The sequence below is a fragment of the Erithacus rubecula genome, assembly GCF_903797595.1.
Source record: "Erithacus rubecula genome assembly, chromosome: 4".
NCBI lineage: Eukaryota > Metazoa > Chordata > Aves > Passeriformes > Muscicapidae > Erithacus > Erithacus rubecula.
In genome coordinates, this window is record NC_136686.1 from 20,202,723 (window position 1) to 20,222,072 (window position 19,350).

General features: G+C 42.4%; 1 protein-coding gene across 1 annotated transcript in view; it reads right to left on the bottom strand.

Moving 5' to 3' along the window:
* Window positions 1-6,906, bottom strand: part of KCNC2 (potassium voltage-gated channel subfamily C member 2) — a 96,535-nt gene extending 89,629 nt beyond the window's left edge. Inside the window, 5 exon segments of the mRNA XM_079303634.1 lie at window positions 5,323-5,358; window positions 5,360-5,452; window positions 5,454-5,687; window positions 5,689-6,080; window positions 6,770-6,906. Of these exon segments, the coding sequence (XP_079159760.1) occupies window positions 5,323-5,358; window positions 5,360-5,452; window positions 5,454-5,687; window positions 5,689-5,955 (630 nt within the window). The 5' untranslated portion in view covers window positions 5,956-6,080; window positions 6,770-6,906.
* Window positions 6,907-19,350: the final 12,444 nt, after the last annotated feature.

Sequence of the window (19,350 nt, forward strand, 5' to 3'; positions counted from 1 at the left end):
ATTCTCATCCTCAAAGCAAACCATTTAAGAATTTTTCACTGTAAACAAACATGACAAATACTACATTCTATATTAACTATATAAAAAAGAAAACATTGTCTGCCAGATTTCCCAATTTAAAATTGCTCTCACACTGTTACTATATTGGGCTGTGTCTAATTAGGTGATTTCCACTTCCAGATACATCAAAGCAAATTCAACCTAAGTCCATTAACCAAATTATCTCAGAGTCACTGAAAGACAATCTGGCTGTGTGCACGTGCACATAGCTAACAGCATCTAATTCTGAAATGATAGCACAGATCATCTCTGCCATTTATGTCAGAGCCACGACAAAATCCTTTTCCCAGATGAGTAAGTGACAGTGAGAAGGCTGTTTTCAATGGGAAGAGGAAGCCAAGAGCTGGCTTGTTTCCATGGAAACACTAGCAGCATCAGGCAGAACAGCTGTAGAGGAAGAGGCAGAATTTAGGAAGGCAGAAATCTTGCTGATTTTACGTCACTGATATGTCAGTACCATCAGAGACCATCTACACTTAGGGTAGATCAAGCCAGTAGATTATACATCATGTATTAAGCTAGAATTTCCTGTTAGGACTTTTAAAAGCCAGCATGCCAGAATTAAATTAATAAAAATTACTTACAATGATTTAGTCAACCCATGTATACATGAAGCTACAGAGTGTATGAATATCTGTAACAGTAATGCACTGACTTTTGTCATTATGAACACATCTTGATGTATCTTTAAGAAAGACAGCTCCCACACTGTAAATGCTTCAAGCAGAACGACTGTTTTACATCAATTTAATGCAACTGGCTATTTTCCCACTTGTAAATAAATTCAGTGCATTGATTACCAGCAAAAGGAATACCCTCTTTGAAGCATCACCCTTAATTATTTTCTTTGTGCCATTTTCAGACAGATGTCTGCCTAATAATCAAATGATAAAATCTAAAGTATACCTGCTTTCGTCATTGACTAAATACAGAGAGTAAAGATTTCCATTTATATATTAAATGGCTTCCTATCTATTAAGAAAGCCAACCTTTGCTATTCAGTATTAATCTACAAACATATATTCTGAGATTAATGTACCTGCACCACTCCATTCACAGTATTTCAGACTACTGCAGCAGTGTTGTTTCCACCAAAAATAAAACCTGTCTTGAATCAGAACAGGCAAAGCCCTAAAAATATAACTCACTTCAGTCATTCACCATAGTACATGACAGGCTTCCTAAATCAAGGCTTTCTTGACAGATATCAAAACAGCTATTTAGGTACCTGGAGAAAACATAAGCAAGCCACCAAATAAAGACATAAGTTATCTTTGATAAGAATGTTCTCTAACATAATTTCTGTATCTTTAGCCTCTCGAGGGAATCTGTAAAATCGTATTTTTCCCCTCTCCCATCCCACTCATTCAGCTGATTCTTTACCTCACCGATTGTTCAAAACTGGTGTAGATGCAATGGGTCACTGAAAGAAATCTCTGACAATTTAACATCATATAAAGCAATAGAGGGGGAACTTCATTTCCCTCCAAAAATACCACCCACTGCCCAAATACATGCTCCCCATGTCACTGTAAAGCAGATCAGTACTTTTAAGAACACTTGCAAGATATATCTTGATGCCTAGACCACAAGCCTTTTGTGGGTTTATTTGCATTGAAGGGAATATTTACTTACAGCAAGCTCAACAAATACTTGCTAATTAGGACTTCTATTTCCTTGTAAGCCATGTAATTATGATCTTTCCTAGAGATAAAAACCATAGCAAAGGGGTGTGCAAGCTGCCTTCAGCTGCTGCAAAGGGCAGTGCCAGCTCAAGTGCCCTGGGCCATGTTGCTTAATTACCCCATGTGGCAGCTGCTCTCCCCTTATCCATGAACAGATTTATAGTCTTCTCCAAACATTAAGGATATATAGCTATGGACTTGGTGAATTTCAGGGCCATTTTTGCATTCCTGCACTCAGTACAGGAGTAATCCATAATCCTCAGGAAAAATCAATGACAAATACTAATTACTTCTTTAAACAGCATCATTCTTCAACAATTATTCAAAAATAAAAAGGCTTTAGAGGTGAATACTTTGAAATATGATATTTGAGATGAGCATTCCAGTTCCTGCTGGACATCTGCAGACACTTCTGAACTCAGCACTTAATATTGCCTCTTGTGCTCTCTTACAAACTACTCAGATGTATCTTTGCACTTTACTAAAGCAAACAACTACCTGGCACTTAGGAGCCACTGGACACCAAAATCACTTACAGATATTAACCAACAAAACAGGGCACATGTTTTAGTCAGGTAAAATTAGGTGTCTGTTTCAGAGACATTTAAACCAACGCATGAAGATTCAGTCACCCAGCACTCCTCCTCCTGTGCCAGCCCCTAATGGCAGCAGATTTCCATATCTCCATAACAGCATTGTGTCAAACAGCCTTTTGTGAATGATCGTTCCATTACGCGCGCAGTGAAAGGAGCAGGGCTGCACTCTTTAATTTCATTTCACGGTCTATGAAATCCAGAACGATAACATGAAGACAAAAATAACATTCAGACCTAACTCCTGAACTTGGGAAACAAAGGAAAGTGTTGCAGGTTTCAAAGCAATCTTATATGCATGGATTACAATTCATATTTACAAAGTTTGTGTTTAGTAGATGTCGGTATCTGACTATTAAATTGCATGCGCTGGAAGTTGAATTATTTTAGAATCTTGACTAAAGTAAACCCTCTTGTCAACAAACTAGTTCCACTATTTATATAACATCACTGGATGGTCTTGCTAGAATAATCTTGTGCGTGCACTATCCCCGAAGAGGTTACCATGGCAACTTATATTTGAATTTCTATAAATTTCTATTTTTAGAGATCACAGTTTCAAATAAAGAAAATCACAAATATTAAGTACCATTTCATTAACAGAAATTATCCCATTTTTATCAGCATCATAACTCCCAAAAAATACACTAGTGAACCTAAATCAGTAATGCTAAAAGAAAATAATTATCACAGTTCTTAGGAAAGTTCACCACTAAGCAGCCCCATCATAATCTAAGTGGTGTATGAGTCAGTAACTAACACTGCGAGGCAAAGATTGATGTTCAGAATTTTGTCTTGATTTCAGTAAGCCCAGGATTTCACTCAAATGTTTTTAGAGTTAGTCATCATCTCAGCTGACATAAAACAAGAGTGTATTTGCCAGAATACTCAGAAAATAAGGGCTCGTGTTTCAGGTGTGGAAAAACATTCTCAGTTCCAAACTAAGGTTACCATCACCTTAAATTGCAGTGTTCAAGAGTGCTTACTAAGTGCATGCAAGTCCTTAAATACAAATTCATTTTAATGCTTTGAAACCCACCAGAAATTCTTGAAATTGACTCCCTACCTGAAAGATCAAGTACAGATCTTCAGAAAATGAAAATACAGATTTAGACTCTGTTGTGAAGGTTCTGACACTGCCGTATTCTGGCGGCCTGGGTTTGAGATCAGAATAAAATCTTTAAAACAGTTACATTATAAAAAGGTAAATACCCTATCATCTAAGGGATTAATATTGTCATGTTTCAATCTCCTACTGCAGTGTCAATTACAGTACTCATTTTGCAAAACTAAAATATCTTCACCTAGGCCACTTATGGTTCAAGATGACCTATTACAGACGGAAAATTTAGAAAGAAAGTTTGACAGGTTCTGTCAAACCCCAGTGCAACTCCAGGGCACAAGAGCATGCCTACCTTCCTATTTCTCCTGGAATCCTCCATTTAGCACTTACTCCATACTTCTCAGTTCTCCAGCAAAGTTGAGCAGGAAGATTCTCTGTCATAGAAGCTGCAGTTTTGACACTGTCAGCAACTTTCCACAAGACAGTAGGTGAAAGAAAACCTGCAGGGCAATCACCACATACACTGCAGTTTGTCAGGTAAGTGACAGCCAAATTTTCTTTAGGATTCAGACAGCTGAGATGTGGGTATGTCACTGATGAGCAATGATAGACACTTCTGGTAGCTTTTCTTCAGAACCCATTCTTTATTAAAAACATATTTTAAGAATCAACTGAAGTCAGCTGTCAAGGGAAAACATACTGGTAGGCAACCTTCAACGACATAAACAGCGTTGGCACTCAGCAAGTGACAGTAGTATTTGTGAGGACTTTTACTTTCTGTTTAACTTACCTCAATAAGTTCATAAGGTGAGCAGCAGAAACTGCATCATGCCATGGGCTACACTTCCAGAAGTCCCTAAATCACACACTTATGGGCACATTTTTGAGACTGCCAGCAGAATAGGTGGAATTGATTAGGAGATTATACCCACCATAACCACACTTTCTGCAGAATGAGGTTTAGATCTGAATACTTCACGGAAGTCCTGACAAACATGCTACAAAATACTTATTGCCATTTCATTATCAAACATTTCCAGTTACATGTCCTTTGTTTTGTATTGTAGGGAGGATTTGCTGATTTTCTGGTTAAATTAGAGACACCACTGCATATTTCTCTCAAAGGAATTACAACCATTTGCTTGCTCCAAAGCCCTGAGTTAAAGAATGAACCTGTATCACCACTGACAACGGCAATGAAATGACAGAACTAAAATCCAAGACATCAAAGTATAAAGTAGTGTGCATAAAAATCTAGAATCCCTATCTAAGTAAGAGAAAGTCAGCATGATCACTTACTGCCTTGTCCCCAGGCCCTCAGTCACAGTCAGGGTCACCCTGAGAAATCAATGGAGGAAGAGACAGGGTGACCCCCTGTCACATTTACTTTGCTGAACCAGTGCAGACAGAGCAAAGCTCGGAAAGGACCGAGGTCGTTCTCCTGTGTCACTGTCACCACCTGACCCCAAACCAGAGACCTCAGGCCAGCTTCCCCAGCCCCAAAAGCACCTTCCTGCAGGCACTCAGGGAGCAAGAGGGTGCCTGGGGGCTGCTCCTGCTCACACCCACACACGAACAGGTCCACAGTGAGTCACCCTCCACACCCACACCCAGGCCAGGGGTGACTGGGGCTCCCTTGGAGGTGTCTCGGGGCACAGCTCCCACCTCACCCCCACACTCCCATGGGCAGGATGCTGGCACAGCGGGACCCCCGGGCTGCCTGGCATTGCCTGCGGACGCGGAGGGGACAAGCAACACCACCCCACGTGGAGCGACGTGCCCTCGCAGTGGCGCACCCAAAGCATCACTTCTGCACGCACTCCCCGAGCGGGGCGAGCCTCCCCGCGATGCCGGCCCCGCTCAGGACCCCGGCAGCCCCTCGGCTCCCCAGCCCCGGTGGGAGCGCCGCCGCCGCGCTTACCCTGGCGGCACGGGAGGAGTAAGGGTCCTCGAAGAGGCGCCCAGACGCGGGGCTGCAGCCGCCGCCAGCGCCCGCCCTTGCCCTCGGCGGCCCCCACGTCCTCGATGCCCAGCCTCTTGGCGGCCAAGTCGGTCGTCGTCGCCGTCGGGGGGCGGCTCGCCCGTCAGCAGGTCGGGTGCCTCGAAGATGTCGAGGGCCTCCTCGGCGTCGCGGTGCTGGCGGTAGGTCATCCAGCAGCAGGGCTCCACGTCGGTCTCGTCGATGCCCCAGAAGGCCAGCTCCTCCTCGAAGAGCGGCCCGCACACGTCGGCGGGGCAGTGCAGCTTGCCGGTGCGGTAGTAGTTGAGCACATAGGCGAACACACCCCGGGTGCCGGTCGAAGAAAAACTCGCAGATGCCGCCGCTGCCCCGGGGGCTGCAGCCGCTGCCGGGCTCCGGGCAGCCGCCCGCCGGAGGCGGCGGAGGGTTGGGGGGCGGCAGCGGCTCCTCGCCGCCCGGGGACTCGCCCTGGGACTCGCAGGCGAGCAGAGCCAGGCGGGTCCCCGGCAGGGTCTTCAGGGTGCTGCGGTAGGTCTCGTGCCGCGTGCCCCCCACGTTGAGGATCACCCTCTCGTTGTCCTCGAGCTTCCCCATCGCTCCGGGTGGGACATGACTGGGGAGAGCGCGGGAGGCAGCGGCGGGGAGCGGGAGGGGGGCGCGCCGGTCGCTGGGCGGGGGGCAGCCGGTCGCCGGCAGGTCCGCGGCGGACGAGCTTCTGCCTTAAACGCAAACAGAAGAAATCGAGGAGAAGCCCCACAGGCACCACCGTAGGAGGAGCGTTCCCCGCGGTCACGGCCTGTCCCACACCCCTCCCAGGATCTCCCGCAGACCCGCACTCCGCGGAGAGCCCTCCCGGTCCGGCCCGGCACCCACCGCCGGCCAGCTCCGCACGCTGCTCCGCGCAGGGCTGTGCCGCCCGGGCACGGCTCCGGGCACAGCTCCGGGCTGCCTCCCGCTTCCCCTGCGAGCAGGCTACCGAAATGGCACTGCTGCTGCTGCTTCGACCGCCTATGGATCCGCCACCGTCCCCACCCCCTTCTCCCTCGCGGGGCTGTGTGAACCGAGCTGATGGAATAGAAAGTGTACGGTTAATTATTTAATGCGCATCTATCTTTTATTATCCTAACAGCTTAACGAAGGGGAAAAAGAAGGCTTAGATATTTTTCTCTTCCTCCCCACCCCCACTGTGGGAGGGAGGAAAGGGTTGCTTTTTGGGAAGAAATACGGAGCACCCCATAAGCGCAGGCAGCAGGCGTACTCTGGGAAAAGCTGTCTATATGGAGCTCGGCTCGCTAGTTCCTCTGAAAGACCGCGAAGGCGAGCGCGCATCTCAGGGAAGGGACAGGTGGGATCAGCGGCCCGCGGGTCCCTCCCGCTCCCCGCAGCCCCGCGGTCCCCCCGCCGCTACCTTGGCCGGAGGAGCGACAGCGGCTTCTGTCCCCGGGCGGCTCCGGCCCCAGCCGCTCTCCGCGCCGCCCTGCCAGGCGAGACTACTTGTTGTCGGCTCGGCTGTTTCTCCGCGTTCAGGTGGCTGTTTCACCTCCCTCCATGCCCAACTCCGACAGGCGTAACAGCGGCTCCCGCCGCCCGCGCGGAGACTCCGCTCCCCTCATTTTACAGGGGGAACGCGGCCGTTCCACGTCGGGGCTGGGAGCGGGGAGCACCGGCGGAGCGCCGAGCCATGAGCACCGGGCACCGGCACGGCCGTGGTTCCAGCGGCGCTCCGGGCACACGAACCCAAAGGTGAAATCGTGCCTCATTTGGGGCCGCAGCTCCGCCCCGGGGCGGGGGCAGGGGCAGCCGAGCCAGCCCTACACACCCCTCCGGTCCCGCTACCAGCCGGGGGGCGCGGGGAGGCGATAGCGAAAACAAACATTGCATCTTGCCGAAAGAGACACCACCTCCGCTCCTGATACATGGGCATTTGGTTCGCTTCAGTAGAACGCGCGGGAAGGGAGCGGGGCTGGGAATAGCTATTTTTCGGAGAAATGCAGAGAAAGCAGCCGTAGCTACAGGTGTCTGCGGAGAGGAGCGGCTCAGCCCCAGGAGAGGAGCACGGAGCGCCCGCAGAGCCCCGGCCGGCGGGCAGGGAGTGCGCGGGGTGCCGGGGGCCCGGCGGGGGGAGCACCAGAGCCGGCCGGCAGAGGGGCCTGGGGACCCGCCTTAAGGAGAGGACAGCCACTTTCCATGTGGGCTGAGAAAAATAAAGAGCAGTGGCAACACTCCAGGCTTCGCGCACTGCATAGGTGTGAGGTTGGGTGTGGCAGAGGGGATGGAACTTGAGAGTCTCCAATAACATATGAGGGAAATCAGTGCCTGTGCACTGTAATATATGAGAGGGTCTCATATCCCTGCTTCCAAACCAGCTGAGTTATTTCCTACAGTCTACACTGCTGCCCAGTTTCAGCTGGGTTGGTCAAAGGCAAAGAAGCTTCAGCCCCAAAAAGAAGATACACAATGTGAGAGGTGATCCCTCTTGCCGCTTCCTCAAAAGAAAAAATAGTCTTCCTCCACGCAGAGGGTATTCCCTGGCCTGAAGTAGGGCAGTGAGTGGAATAATGGTGTCTGGAACATCCTCTTTCCACATCAGAGCCTTCGGCTGGGCACTTGCTGGCGTCTGGAGGGCAAAGCTCTGCTGGAAGCAATGCTCTGAGGACACTCTGCTTAGACCAGATTGCTTTAACCCAGATCTGTCTATATGTGGCATCCATGATGTAAACACAAGCTCCCAAAGCAGCAGCAACTTTAAGAAATGGATTTTGGAAGCTTTCTCCAGATGTACATTTTGAAGTTCCAAAAAAAAAAAAAAAAAAAAAAAAAAAAAAAAAAAAAAAAAAATTAAAAAAAAAAAAAAAGAGAGCAAAATCTATCCTGCCAAAGCAGATATAATCAGTTAGTGAAAACCCTTGGAACCAAAATTAATATTCAATGACATAGCTGAGAATGCAGTCAAAAAGGTTCTACCATCCTAATGCCACCTATGGCCTCTCATGCTATACTTGATTTTCTTTGCAGATGGGATTTTTCTGAAAAGGGGACATAGAGAAGGAGTGAGTAAGACAAAAGGAATATTCATTGTCTTCTCTCTGACCTACAAGAGATTTTTGGAGAAATGCAACTCATTAAAGCTCTGCAGCATTCATCCATTATTGAAAACCATAGGGTGGCAGTAGCTGCCAAAACACTACAAAAACTGTATCATGACTGAGTACAAGGACTTCCTTCTGAACCATCACTGTCTGCTCTAGTCCCCCATCTGTACCCAAGTTAACAAGTCAATCCCTCCAGAAAAAAAAAAACAAACACACAAAACAAAAACAAAAGCCTCAACAATAACAAAATCAACAAACCCCTTCTAAACCCAGCCCTACTAACCACTCCCTAAAAAAAAAAACCCTCACAACCCACCCAAAATCCTAAGAAACCTGAGACTAACAAGGATGGCATCTCATAGATAGAATTTTTACATTCATACCTGTAATGCTATTGCCATGAAAAAGGCATGTATTATGAGCAACCTGTTAACACTTCAGACTTGTGAAGCACGCAGGGGATTTTGTTGTATGGTAAGAATAAGCAACAGAAAGAATTTTTCTAATAGGTAAGAACAGGAATGATCTCTTTCAGAATATAATAGTCCTTCAGTCATATAAAAATTTCCACATTCTGTAACTTGTCTGTTACTAAATATAATGCTGTTAATTTCTGTGTGTGTCATTCTTCCTTGTAATTTCATCATGAGGCAGACTTCTCAATGGAGGATGAAATTATGTTAGTTGTTGACTTTGTAGAGCTGAAATTTTCTTGAATCACAATATTCTACATAGACATAGTGACATTTATGAATTAATTTCCTCCCTACAAGGGTTTGACCTGAATTTTGCACTCTTCAGTGCTTCCAGTAAGAGTGAAAGCAAGAGACATATGTAAGAGAGAGAAACGTGTCTGCTCATGAGCCTTACCATGAAATACATCTCCAAGGGAGAAAAAAACCCCAACTAACCCAAAAACTATTTACACACATGCTCAAACACATTCATTTAAAAGGTAAGTGGGAACCTTTCTGTAGCTCAGAATTTGGGGCTTTATTTGAGGCACTGAGTGATACTGAGCAATGTGCAACTGATTTTCCCTGCTGGCTAATAATTCCTTTACAAAGGGAAAGGTCCTATGTTATGGTTTTAACCAGCAAAGTAATCAAATTAGATATAAGGATCACTATGAGAAACCCAAGGCAAATGAGCATTTTACTCACTAGGAGCAATCATTCTGTGTGCAAAGTTGAGTTGCAAAGTCATTGGGTTACCAGCTGTCTAACAAGAGTAAATGGAAGAAGGGATTTGTGCAAAAGCAAACCAAATCTGAGGACAAACGCACTGTACCTCAGCTAAAGTCATGCTCTGAATCATCTTCTGGAGGAGGTCTGTCCCTGTAAACTGGTGGGTCCCTGGGAAGGTTAACCTGGCCAGATAACATCTGCCATCCTGAGGAGGACATGAGATGCTGAAGCCACAAAGTTTTTTGAGTGCAGATCACTATTTTGTATTATTCATATGATGATGTAATTGGGAAACAAAAAAATAATCAATTTTCTAATCAAAAAAATTATAACTGAAGACAGTGCAAGAGATAAAATATGATCATTTAGATCAATTTAGTAAAATAACTATTAAGTAAAATAATTATTTTAAATATCCAGTGTCATTAACATTTTATTAAGCTCCTGCTTGTTCCTTTCATGTATTTTTCTGTTTTCCCTTATTATTTATAATCATCTCTAATATTTACAATTACATGTACTAATTCATTACACATCTTGCAGAACATGGCAACCACAGTATACTGAAATACACTGATGATCAGTCAGAATCTCACTCTGAAACCACAAAAAACCCTGAATTAATAGATTAAGTAAACATCTCTGAAATAGAACTGTGAGAAGCCATGGTGTAGTTAAATTGGATGAAGGTCATAACACAGCTAGCATAAAGTTGTCATTATTTTTAAATTCCAGTGCAGGATTGCATTTTTAGTTAATGCAGTTGAGATATAAGCTTGGTTTGACCAATAACACAGAATTATTGAAAAAAAAAGTCTTATTGTAGAGAAATAGAAATAAAAGTCAGATGGACAAGACAGACATACAAAATGTGAGAGCTATGATGAAGTCAGCCTACTCCTAGTCCTACAGTAGCCCACAGGAGTTCTCCATATGACAGGCTTTATACAGACAGGTGTGCTTCATATGCTTTCCCTCAAATTTCAGCTCATTGTGAAATTCTGGGGAATGTGGTGTCTCTCAGTAAAAAATGAAAACCTGGAAAAGGTCCTTCTATATTACATTTATAAAAGAAATTAAAAATAAGGATTACAAGACTGGGGTCTCCTGAGAAGAGATGACAGTAAAAAAAAAACAAAAAAACAAAAAAACAAAAAAAACACCAACAGGTGAGCACTAATTGCATTGCCTAATTAGGAATCCCCAGTATAACCCAGGCTATATGATTAAATCTTTGCCTTCCCTAGTGGTGGGGGAGGAATTCTAAAGTGTATGTACATTAAAACTGGCTTTGGGTTTCTCATTTTAAAAGAAAGGGAGAGGTTGGTGTGTTCAAGGGTGAAAATCCCCCACCTCAGGATTGTTTTGCCTGGGATGCTACAAGAACACACACAGCAAGTGCAGCCTTTCCAGTAGCTCACCTCCTCCAGACTCATAAATGTTCAGATCCAAAGTACCTGTTCTCACAGGTACCTGCTCTCACCTGCTTCTCCCTTAGGAACTGTCACCTTTCACTTTTGATTCCTTTGGATCAGGGGTAAATTGCACATGGCCTTTGCCCAAATGCCAACCTCACCACAATCTTCAAGTCACTGCCTTTTCCCTTCATGGCCTGGGGTGTCCTTTGCCCCCCCAGTACTAATGCCAGAGTATTAGCAATGCAAGATGGTGGAGGGCAGGATTACTCACCTGTTTCTGCTGTGATTCAAGCAGATTCGTCAGTGCTGATTCACGTTTGTGGGATGCAGATTTTCTCAAGAGCTTTAGGATATTACATTCTGCTTATAAAAGGAGGTATTGCCTCAGGCTCTGTCCACACTTACATTTTTTAGTGGCCAGTGCTAAAATAGTTGAAATGAATTTTTGATCTATCCTGAAAATTTTCTTCAATTTCAGGTAAAGGTTAGTGATGTGTTTTTCTCATTTGCAGCTAGCCAGCACAGGATGCCACTTCTGAGGGTCTGGCACCTCCCAGCAAGGCTTTGTCTTTGTAAAGACCCATTAGGCAGTGAGAACAGTACTGAGCTCCTCAACAGGCATTTACTCCTTAGTTCAAGTGTAAACACATGGACTGAGCTTCTTCCAGGTGCTCTTAGTGCTTGCAGAGACTGAAAGAAACAGGTCTTGAAATATCCTTGTCAAGCATGCAGAGTCCCAAGAGACAGGAAAATGAATGCAGTACCTCCAAACAGCTTTTCTCATTCAAAAGGAATAAAGCTTTCCACTTCTATTGGGAAAGCACAGAGAGATGGAAAATGGGGAAAAGTCAAAGCCATGTGTCTTGTCTTACAGCCTGGCCAGCAGAGCCAAGGTAGCCTCCACCAACCTGGAGGAGTTTCTGTTTCCTGGTAGTCTCATGAAAATTTTGAGAAATTCTTCTTCTAAAATTTCTGTGATTTTCTATTTTTTATCCTCTCATTAATTTTAACTGAAGTTTTTGGGCAACACATTAATAATAAAACTTTGTGTCTGTATAATGAGGGTCTCATCTGGTTGCAAGTCTTAAGCATTCATGTAATATAAATAATAAACCATCACCTGGATTGCAGGACAATTAGGTTTCTTCAGCTACAGAAGAGCCTGCTCTGAAAGAATTAAACTTGTCTAAACAAGAAGTGCCTTATTATCTAATTTTAGAAGTCTATTTGGAACAGAGACCAAAAAACCAAAATCAGCCACAACAACAACCCTAAACAAAATAAAAACATCTGTAATAGACTTTACTCTAAAACATCTGTCGTTTTCATTTCATTGGCAATGACTGTATTAAGAAATAGCCAATTTATAGGGGACTGTATATATACCACTAAAAAACCTTACAAAGAAATTTCAAGTGATATTTAGCTTCTAAGTCTTTGACCAAATTGCCTTGGACATATTTTGACTTGTAAGGAAAAAAAAATGGGAAAGAGACCTTTACACTTTAATTTTGGTAAATTAAATTATCTATCATCCAGCATACACTCCATCTATTACCTAATTGATATTCACATTGCTGTTGAACAGCTAGTCTATGTTTTTAAAAGATGAGATCCATTCAATAAAATATTCTGAAAGCAGTCTTTTGTTTCAGTTAATGCTAGCTTTTACTAATCTTATAAAATCAGTTCCAATCTGATACATAGTCTACATATGGCACTGATTTATTTGAGGAAGTCAGCACACTGTCCCTCAGATGCTACCAAAATCAATGGAGAAACACTATAAGGCCTACAGAGGTTTTCAGGTGACTGGCATTGTTACACCTAGTTTCTGTGTTTCACCAAAGTTAATTGGAAACCTCATCTATCATCTTCCTCCTTCCCATGATTAGCAATCTCCATTCTTTTCATTAATTTTTAAGAAGAGACCATAATATACATGCCTCAAGAATAGAGGGATGTGCTTTAATAGATCAACTTCTGAAGATGTTTGCACTGATGATCATTGAGGCAACCCTGAAGCAGCAGCAATTTAATTGATTATCAGTGTATAGAAGATACTTTGTAATAATAATTTTCTACTATTGATTCAAAGTTTAATAATTTTGTTTTGCAATGCTTTTGTCTTCCCACTGTGAGTAGCTATAGTTTACCTGTTGGAAAGGCAATTCCAAGAGTTCAAGGCACAGAAGTCTCCTGCAGAGCATCACTGACTGAGGCAGGCAGATTTGAAATCAGATGCCTGAGCAGTGCAGGAAGCAATGAGGTTTCTTCTTAGTTTCTGCAGTCTCACATGGCAGACCCAATCTCAGTGTATGCAAGCCTGATTAATTTTGACTGCCTCCATTCAGCTGCAGTCAACTTTTTTCCTCTCCTAATTTTTTTTTGTGCTACTTTGCAGACGAGATTGCCCAAATCTGGACTGAGCTGTCTACTGCCATGGAAACAGAACAGCATTCTCAAGAGATAAACACTGCATCTCCTCTGCTGGTGCTTTGGTCTTGCTTGCCACAGTTCACAGTTAGAGGTGCTGCTACAGATTTCTGCTGTGACCCATAAACTGGAACCATTCCCCTACCAGACAGGGGAGAGCCAGAGAGGAATCACCAGATCCACTGAGGGTAGCATTGTCAGCATTTCCTCCTCACAGACAAGGTGCCAGTGAGCCTTAGGCAGCTGTGCAAGGTCATGCTGAGGTGGGAAGTCTTGGCAGAAAGAGCCCTGCCAACCGTGAGTTAGTAGCCCTTCTTAGAAGTAAGAAAATAATACTGCTTTTCTTCAAGATCAACATTCACAACAGCACACATACAAAGCCAACAAAATCCTTCCCATCAGATCTTTTGGCAAATGTTGACTGTTAAAATAGAAGAAGCATTCTCACATCATGTAACAATTGTTTTTTTGTAAAACTTCATGCAGCCAGGAAGTGTCACATGGGAGATTCAAAGGACCTCTTTAAAAAAGAATGGCTTCTAAAGATCTGCTTGCAAATCACCTAAACAAAGAAAATCCTCATAATATTTTAAACATTTACCTATCTAGGAAGCTACCTTAGTGTTCCTGCTAGCCTATGCAGAGTTGAAGATTTGTTCTGACTTTTCAATAATCTTTTCATACTACAAATTGCTGCCATAGGTACTTGTTAAGCAAGATGCAATTTGAGATGCTTGCTATTACATTAAAAGTTAGGTGTTTGTATCATTAACATAGTATTCCCTGTCTCCCACCTTCATCTCTTCCCTGCCTCATATTAATTTCCAACTCATATTTTACATTTTCTGAGGCAAGGATTATATCCCAGTGTAGTAGTGTGCATTGTGCCTAGCTCAGGCCATGACATATCTTTTAGGCTCTTCAAAGGTAGAAAGCACATTAATGAAACAGCTCAAAAAGGCCCAGCTCAAAAAGATTCAGCAGCAAAAAGGGAGGTAGAGAAGAAGAAAAAATGTAGAAAGAAATGCTTTGAGAGCAGAGCTGCCAACTTAAATATACCTTTAAGTTGCTCTCACTACTGTGACTAAAAGATTGCTACTCCTCCTCCATAAAAGGAAGCTCTAATTTAAAATCTAGCTGTATCATAATTAATGTGAATATTATGCTAATCTTGGGGGGGGGGGGGGCAAAAAAAGACCGCCACTTATCAGGTTAATTTACATTTTTTAATAACTCCTTGGCTTAGGCTCTTAACATTAATTTTGAAAATTTCTTGGGAGGTTCCACGTGCCAGCTCTCACCCTACAGCCATCCAGCCCTTCCCTTAGGCAAAATGCATTCAAGAATACAGGTGGGCAAGAAGTCCTATAGTTCATCTTCTCTCCTAAAGGGAAAAGCGTCTCCACATCCTGTTTTGGCAACATGACAACCAGCTTCATGGTATAGAGTGGACATAAGGCATTTCCAGAAGCACAGATATGACACCAGCCTCCATTTGCATTTTATTAGATCACTAAACTGACACCTACCATGCCAATTCTTGTTTGATGCTTCTGAACACTTTTTATCAAGACAGATATTAGAAACTAGCAATAAAACTCAGTCTAAACTGAGTATCATGATGTCCTCATTCTGGGTTGAATTTTTAGGTTTCAAAACCATTTTTTTCCACCTTTAAATTGCTTAAAGATATGAGTTAAGAATTCACAGCCTGTATTCGTGCTGCTATCAAATAGTCTCTACAGCCCAAGAGTACAATTCAATCTAACAAATTATCAAAAAGACTGGCTTTGAACTCAAAATGCAAAGGAACAGTTTGTAGTCCATGTTTATTTGGAACTAATAGAGTTGCAGTTTTTAGTACTACTTTCATTTTAGTGAGAGAAAAATGCGATTAAGCCAAAAAAAGAACACTAAAAAGTTAGTAATCTTGGCATAATCCTGACTAGTGTGCAAAGCAACCTTGTGGACTGCTCCTTCAGGGTGAAAGGCAGTTCACAGTTTTATGTATTATTTATGGCAGTAACTTCACAGGGGAGGAGGAGGAAGGCACTGCAGACATTAATACAGTAGTAAGTTGACAAGGGGGTTGAATAAAAATATCACCTGGAAACAGCAGTCCTCCACTACATTTACTGAATAAAACCTTTCACTTCAGCAGGTTAGAGGCAGCCTAACTTAAGTAAAAAAAGAAAAGAGAGGAGCAGGAAATAATAGACAACCTACATCTTGAACATTGCAGAGAAGCAAGCTTTGGCTTGTCTTACCTGCATTTCTATGCATCAGACTGCAACAGGGATTACTGCACATCTCAAAGGCTAATAAAGATATTTTCAGCTGACGTATTTTCCATATATTTCATTTCAATATGCTATCAAAAATAAGCAATATTAAAACCTATTCTAATAAATACCTACATACATAATCATATTACATTTATTAAATGTGTAAGAGACTATTTACGTACAGTGTCTGAAAAAAGTTGCTGTTAAACACCTTACATTTTGGTTTATCTTCCCTTTACCCTTACCCCTGCTCTTAAAAAAATAATGATTTAAAAAATAAAATTGTTCAGTTCTTCTTTATTTTCCATTAAAGATTCTATGTTTATGCTGTGGATTTCACTAACATGCATGAAAGCAAAACTGGGAAGGAGAAATAATACTTCAAGTCAGGTAAAGCTGATGCAAACCTGTTAGGAATCTGAAAAAAGCATAAGCACAAAGCTCCCACAAAACTGAGACATTCATACCAGATTTTCCAGCAGAAACATGTCTCAGAGCACAGTAGAACTTCACTGTTCCACCTCAACTGAAATGATGCAAGAAAAATCATTTATTGAGAAGAAAATTGGCGAGTTAAAATCACAATGTCAGGAAGACCTAGTAAATTCAGATTGTGAAAGGAAAGAGAGAGGGAGGAAAGACACCTGATAGAAAAGAAAACTTTATAATGCAAGTACCTCACTGGAAAGAGCTTAACCAGAGCACTGCACCTCGTGTAGAACATTGAATTCAACACAAGGAAAGAACCAATTGGCACTTATGGGAGAAAAATGAGAATGGTCTTCGATCTGACCAGTTAATGCAATTTTCCTAAACAGCCACATTTAGCAGACTTCAGATCAAAGGGGGTGCAATAATAGTCTTTAAAGCTGTTACATAAGGGAAGGATGGGATAGCAGAAACAGTAATCAGCTTAAAGCATAGCAAGAAATATTCAGGTCAATCAGCAAGCAACTTGTAACAGCAATAGAACAGATTACCTGGGAATGTGGTGGAGTCTCAATCACAAATGAGAAAGCAGCACAACTGGGATTTTTTCAGATAATACAGAATAATGGAGTAGACAATCTTGTAAAATCTCTTCTAGACAGATATCTTCTGACTTGGTGTGAAGGAAGAGTATTTACATGGACCGATACTACAGGATAGGCTTTGCTTTATGACTGGTGTTCCAGAAGGAAGATAGAAGTCAAAAGATAAGAATGAACAAAAAGTATTAAAGACTAGGAATGTGATTGCAGCTACTATTTTTGTTTTTCATCTGCTCTATCTCCTGTCTTTTTCCCAGAGACTTTTCTTGATAGATGTTAGTTCATATTTTGATTTATTTCTGAACATATTTTAGCATTATGGCTGTTACTGAAGAAGCTCATTTCCAAGAAGGATACTCCCAAAAGGAAAGTTTGGAGGCATACCAAGATAAAACTGGAAAGAGAACTTAGAAATCATATAGTCTCAAACAAGGGGCAGAGTATAAAAAAATAAACACAAAGAATATGGAAAGTTAATTATCTGACACTGACAACTGATTTCCTTATCGCTGCACTGGTTTTAATAAACAAATAAATAAATAACTGCCTATTGGATCTATGCAACAATAATATCTACAACAGATATCTCTTAAAAGCATATTATACCCATAAAAAGCAGAATATTATATCTTGGTTTAAACTGTGTTGTTTCATCAGGCTCTTCTAAAATGATTGTTCTAAAGGAAAAATAAAAGCACTGGTTTGACTTCTGCTGTTTCCTTTGGTCATGGAACATTGAGAACAGAGAAGAATTCAAGAATGTCTAGAGGATGAAAACAACTTCAGTATCCACAAGTGAAGCCTGCAGTTAATCACTGCATCTGCAAGGCAAATGCTATTGTCAAAAAAATTACTTCAGGGGAATAATTTTACCACTGTGAGTGCAGGATTTAATTCATGCCAAGACAAATCATAGGATCCCAGAATTAGACACAGGAGTGATTAAGTGTTCACTTACTCAACACAAGTTGTAAGGAGAAAGGAATATTGCTTTAAGATATATCTCCAAAGCTGTTATTTTAGCTTCCACTGATGTTAACCTGTGCTTTGCTATAGCAGAATGAGGTTTCCCCTGTGTGAAGTGTACAGCAGTGTAAAGCAGTTATCATCCAAGGCATGCTTGTCCCAAAGCAAGATCTGTGACCCCTCATTGGGCCACTCAGGGTGCTGAGGACCTCAGCCTCAGCCCCCAGACACCATTAGGGTTGGTGCTAGGGTGTGGAGAGTTACAAAGCTACAGCTCCAGGGATGCCAGGGCTGGAAAAGGCATGCCAAGGGGAGCACGGCTGAGCATGAGCATTGCTCCTTTCACACCTTTCTCATTTGGGCCTCCCATGTTCCTGGGGTCCTCAGGCCCAACCCCAAGCTGCCACTACCATTAGGGTTGACTATGGTTGACTGCATGGGAACAGGCTGCCAGAGAGGCTATGGAGTCTCTCTCAATGGAGATACATAATCAGATGTGAGATGTGGCATGTAACAGACATATGGGGAAAAAGGGAGGTTGAAGTGTTCAAGGCCAGGTAAGGCCTCACAAAATACCCTCAAACAATAAAAAAACAAAATGCACAAAAAAACAAACAAAACCCCAACCAACAAATCAAATAACCAATGCTCATAAAAACAAAAATCCAAAGTCCAAAAGTAAACAGCACATCCCTACAAAGACAAAGTGGTAGATACATTTTTAATCTTTTTGTCATTCTGGCTGCAAAGATGCACACAATTTGATCACCTGGCAGTAACTTACAGAAGTGAAATAAATTTTTGAGTGTGAATCAGTAAAAATGCCTCCTCTCAGTAATGAAGTCATCCCTGGTGAGGATGCTGTAAAGTGAAGCTACTGAAAGTTTGCTCTGTGTGGCTGTGCTTCGATTTTTCAAAGTGCTCTTAAACTTTCCAGCTTACAGTGTCAGTGCATATTCATTTCATGAAGTAGTTACAGACCTTAAGAATAAGGAGTTAAATCACTTAACTAATTTCTCTTCTGGGAGCCTGCACACCTAATCGGACAAAATACATTCACGCCATAATGCACTTCTGATGTTCTCAATCACAGCAAATTGCTAAAATTTTCAGCAGAAGTGTAAATTATGGTGGCACAAAGACAACTAGTTTATTAAGCAGTGAGTTTCAGTGAAGAATCTTCTTTGAGATCCCCACTTTAACTAAGAACACACTCTAATTTGGAAAACATGGACAATTCTTAAAAATAAATGCAGAAAGTTTTGTTTGAAATACATTTAAAGGCAGTAAACCCAGTAGACATTTCCAGATGGTTTTAAAGCTACAAAGCATTGATTAAAGAAAAGGATTCAGGCTCATTAAAATGCTCACAAGTAAATAAGAGCAAGTCAGAGCACAATTAATCAGGCCATTGAGACAACTCTTAATGAAAAATCAGATACCACAGACCTTGGTTTGAATAGTTACCGTGTTTCTCTACTCACTGTAAGCATGGTGGACAAAGCTTGGGAAGAATTTTCTTTGAATTCTTTGCCACCATCTGAAGTTTAGACAATGAGAAACCGTGGGGAGAT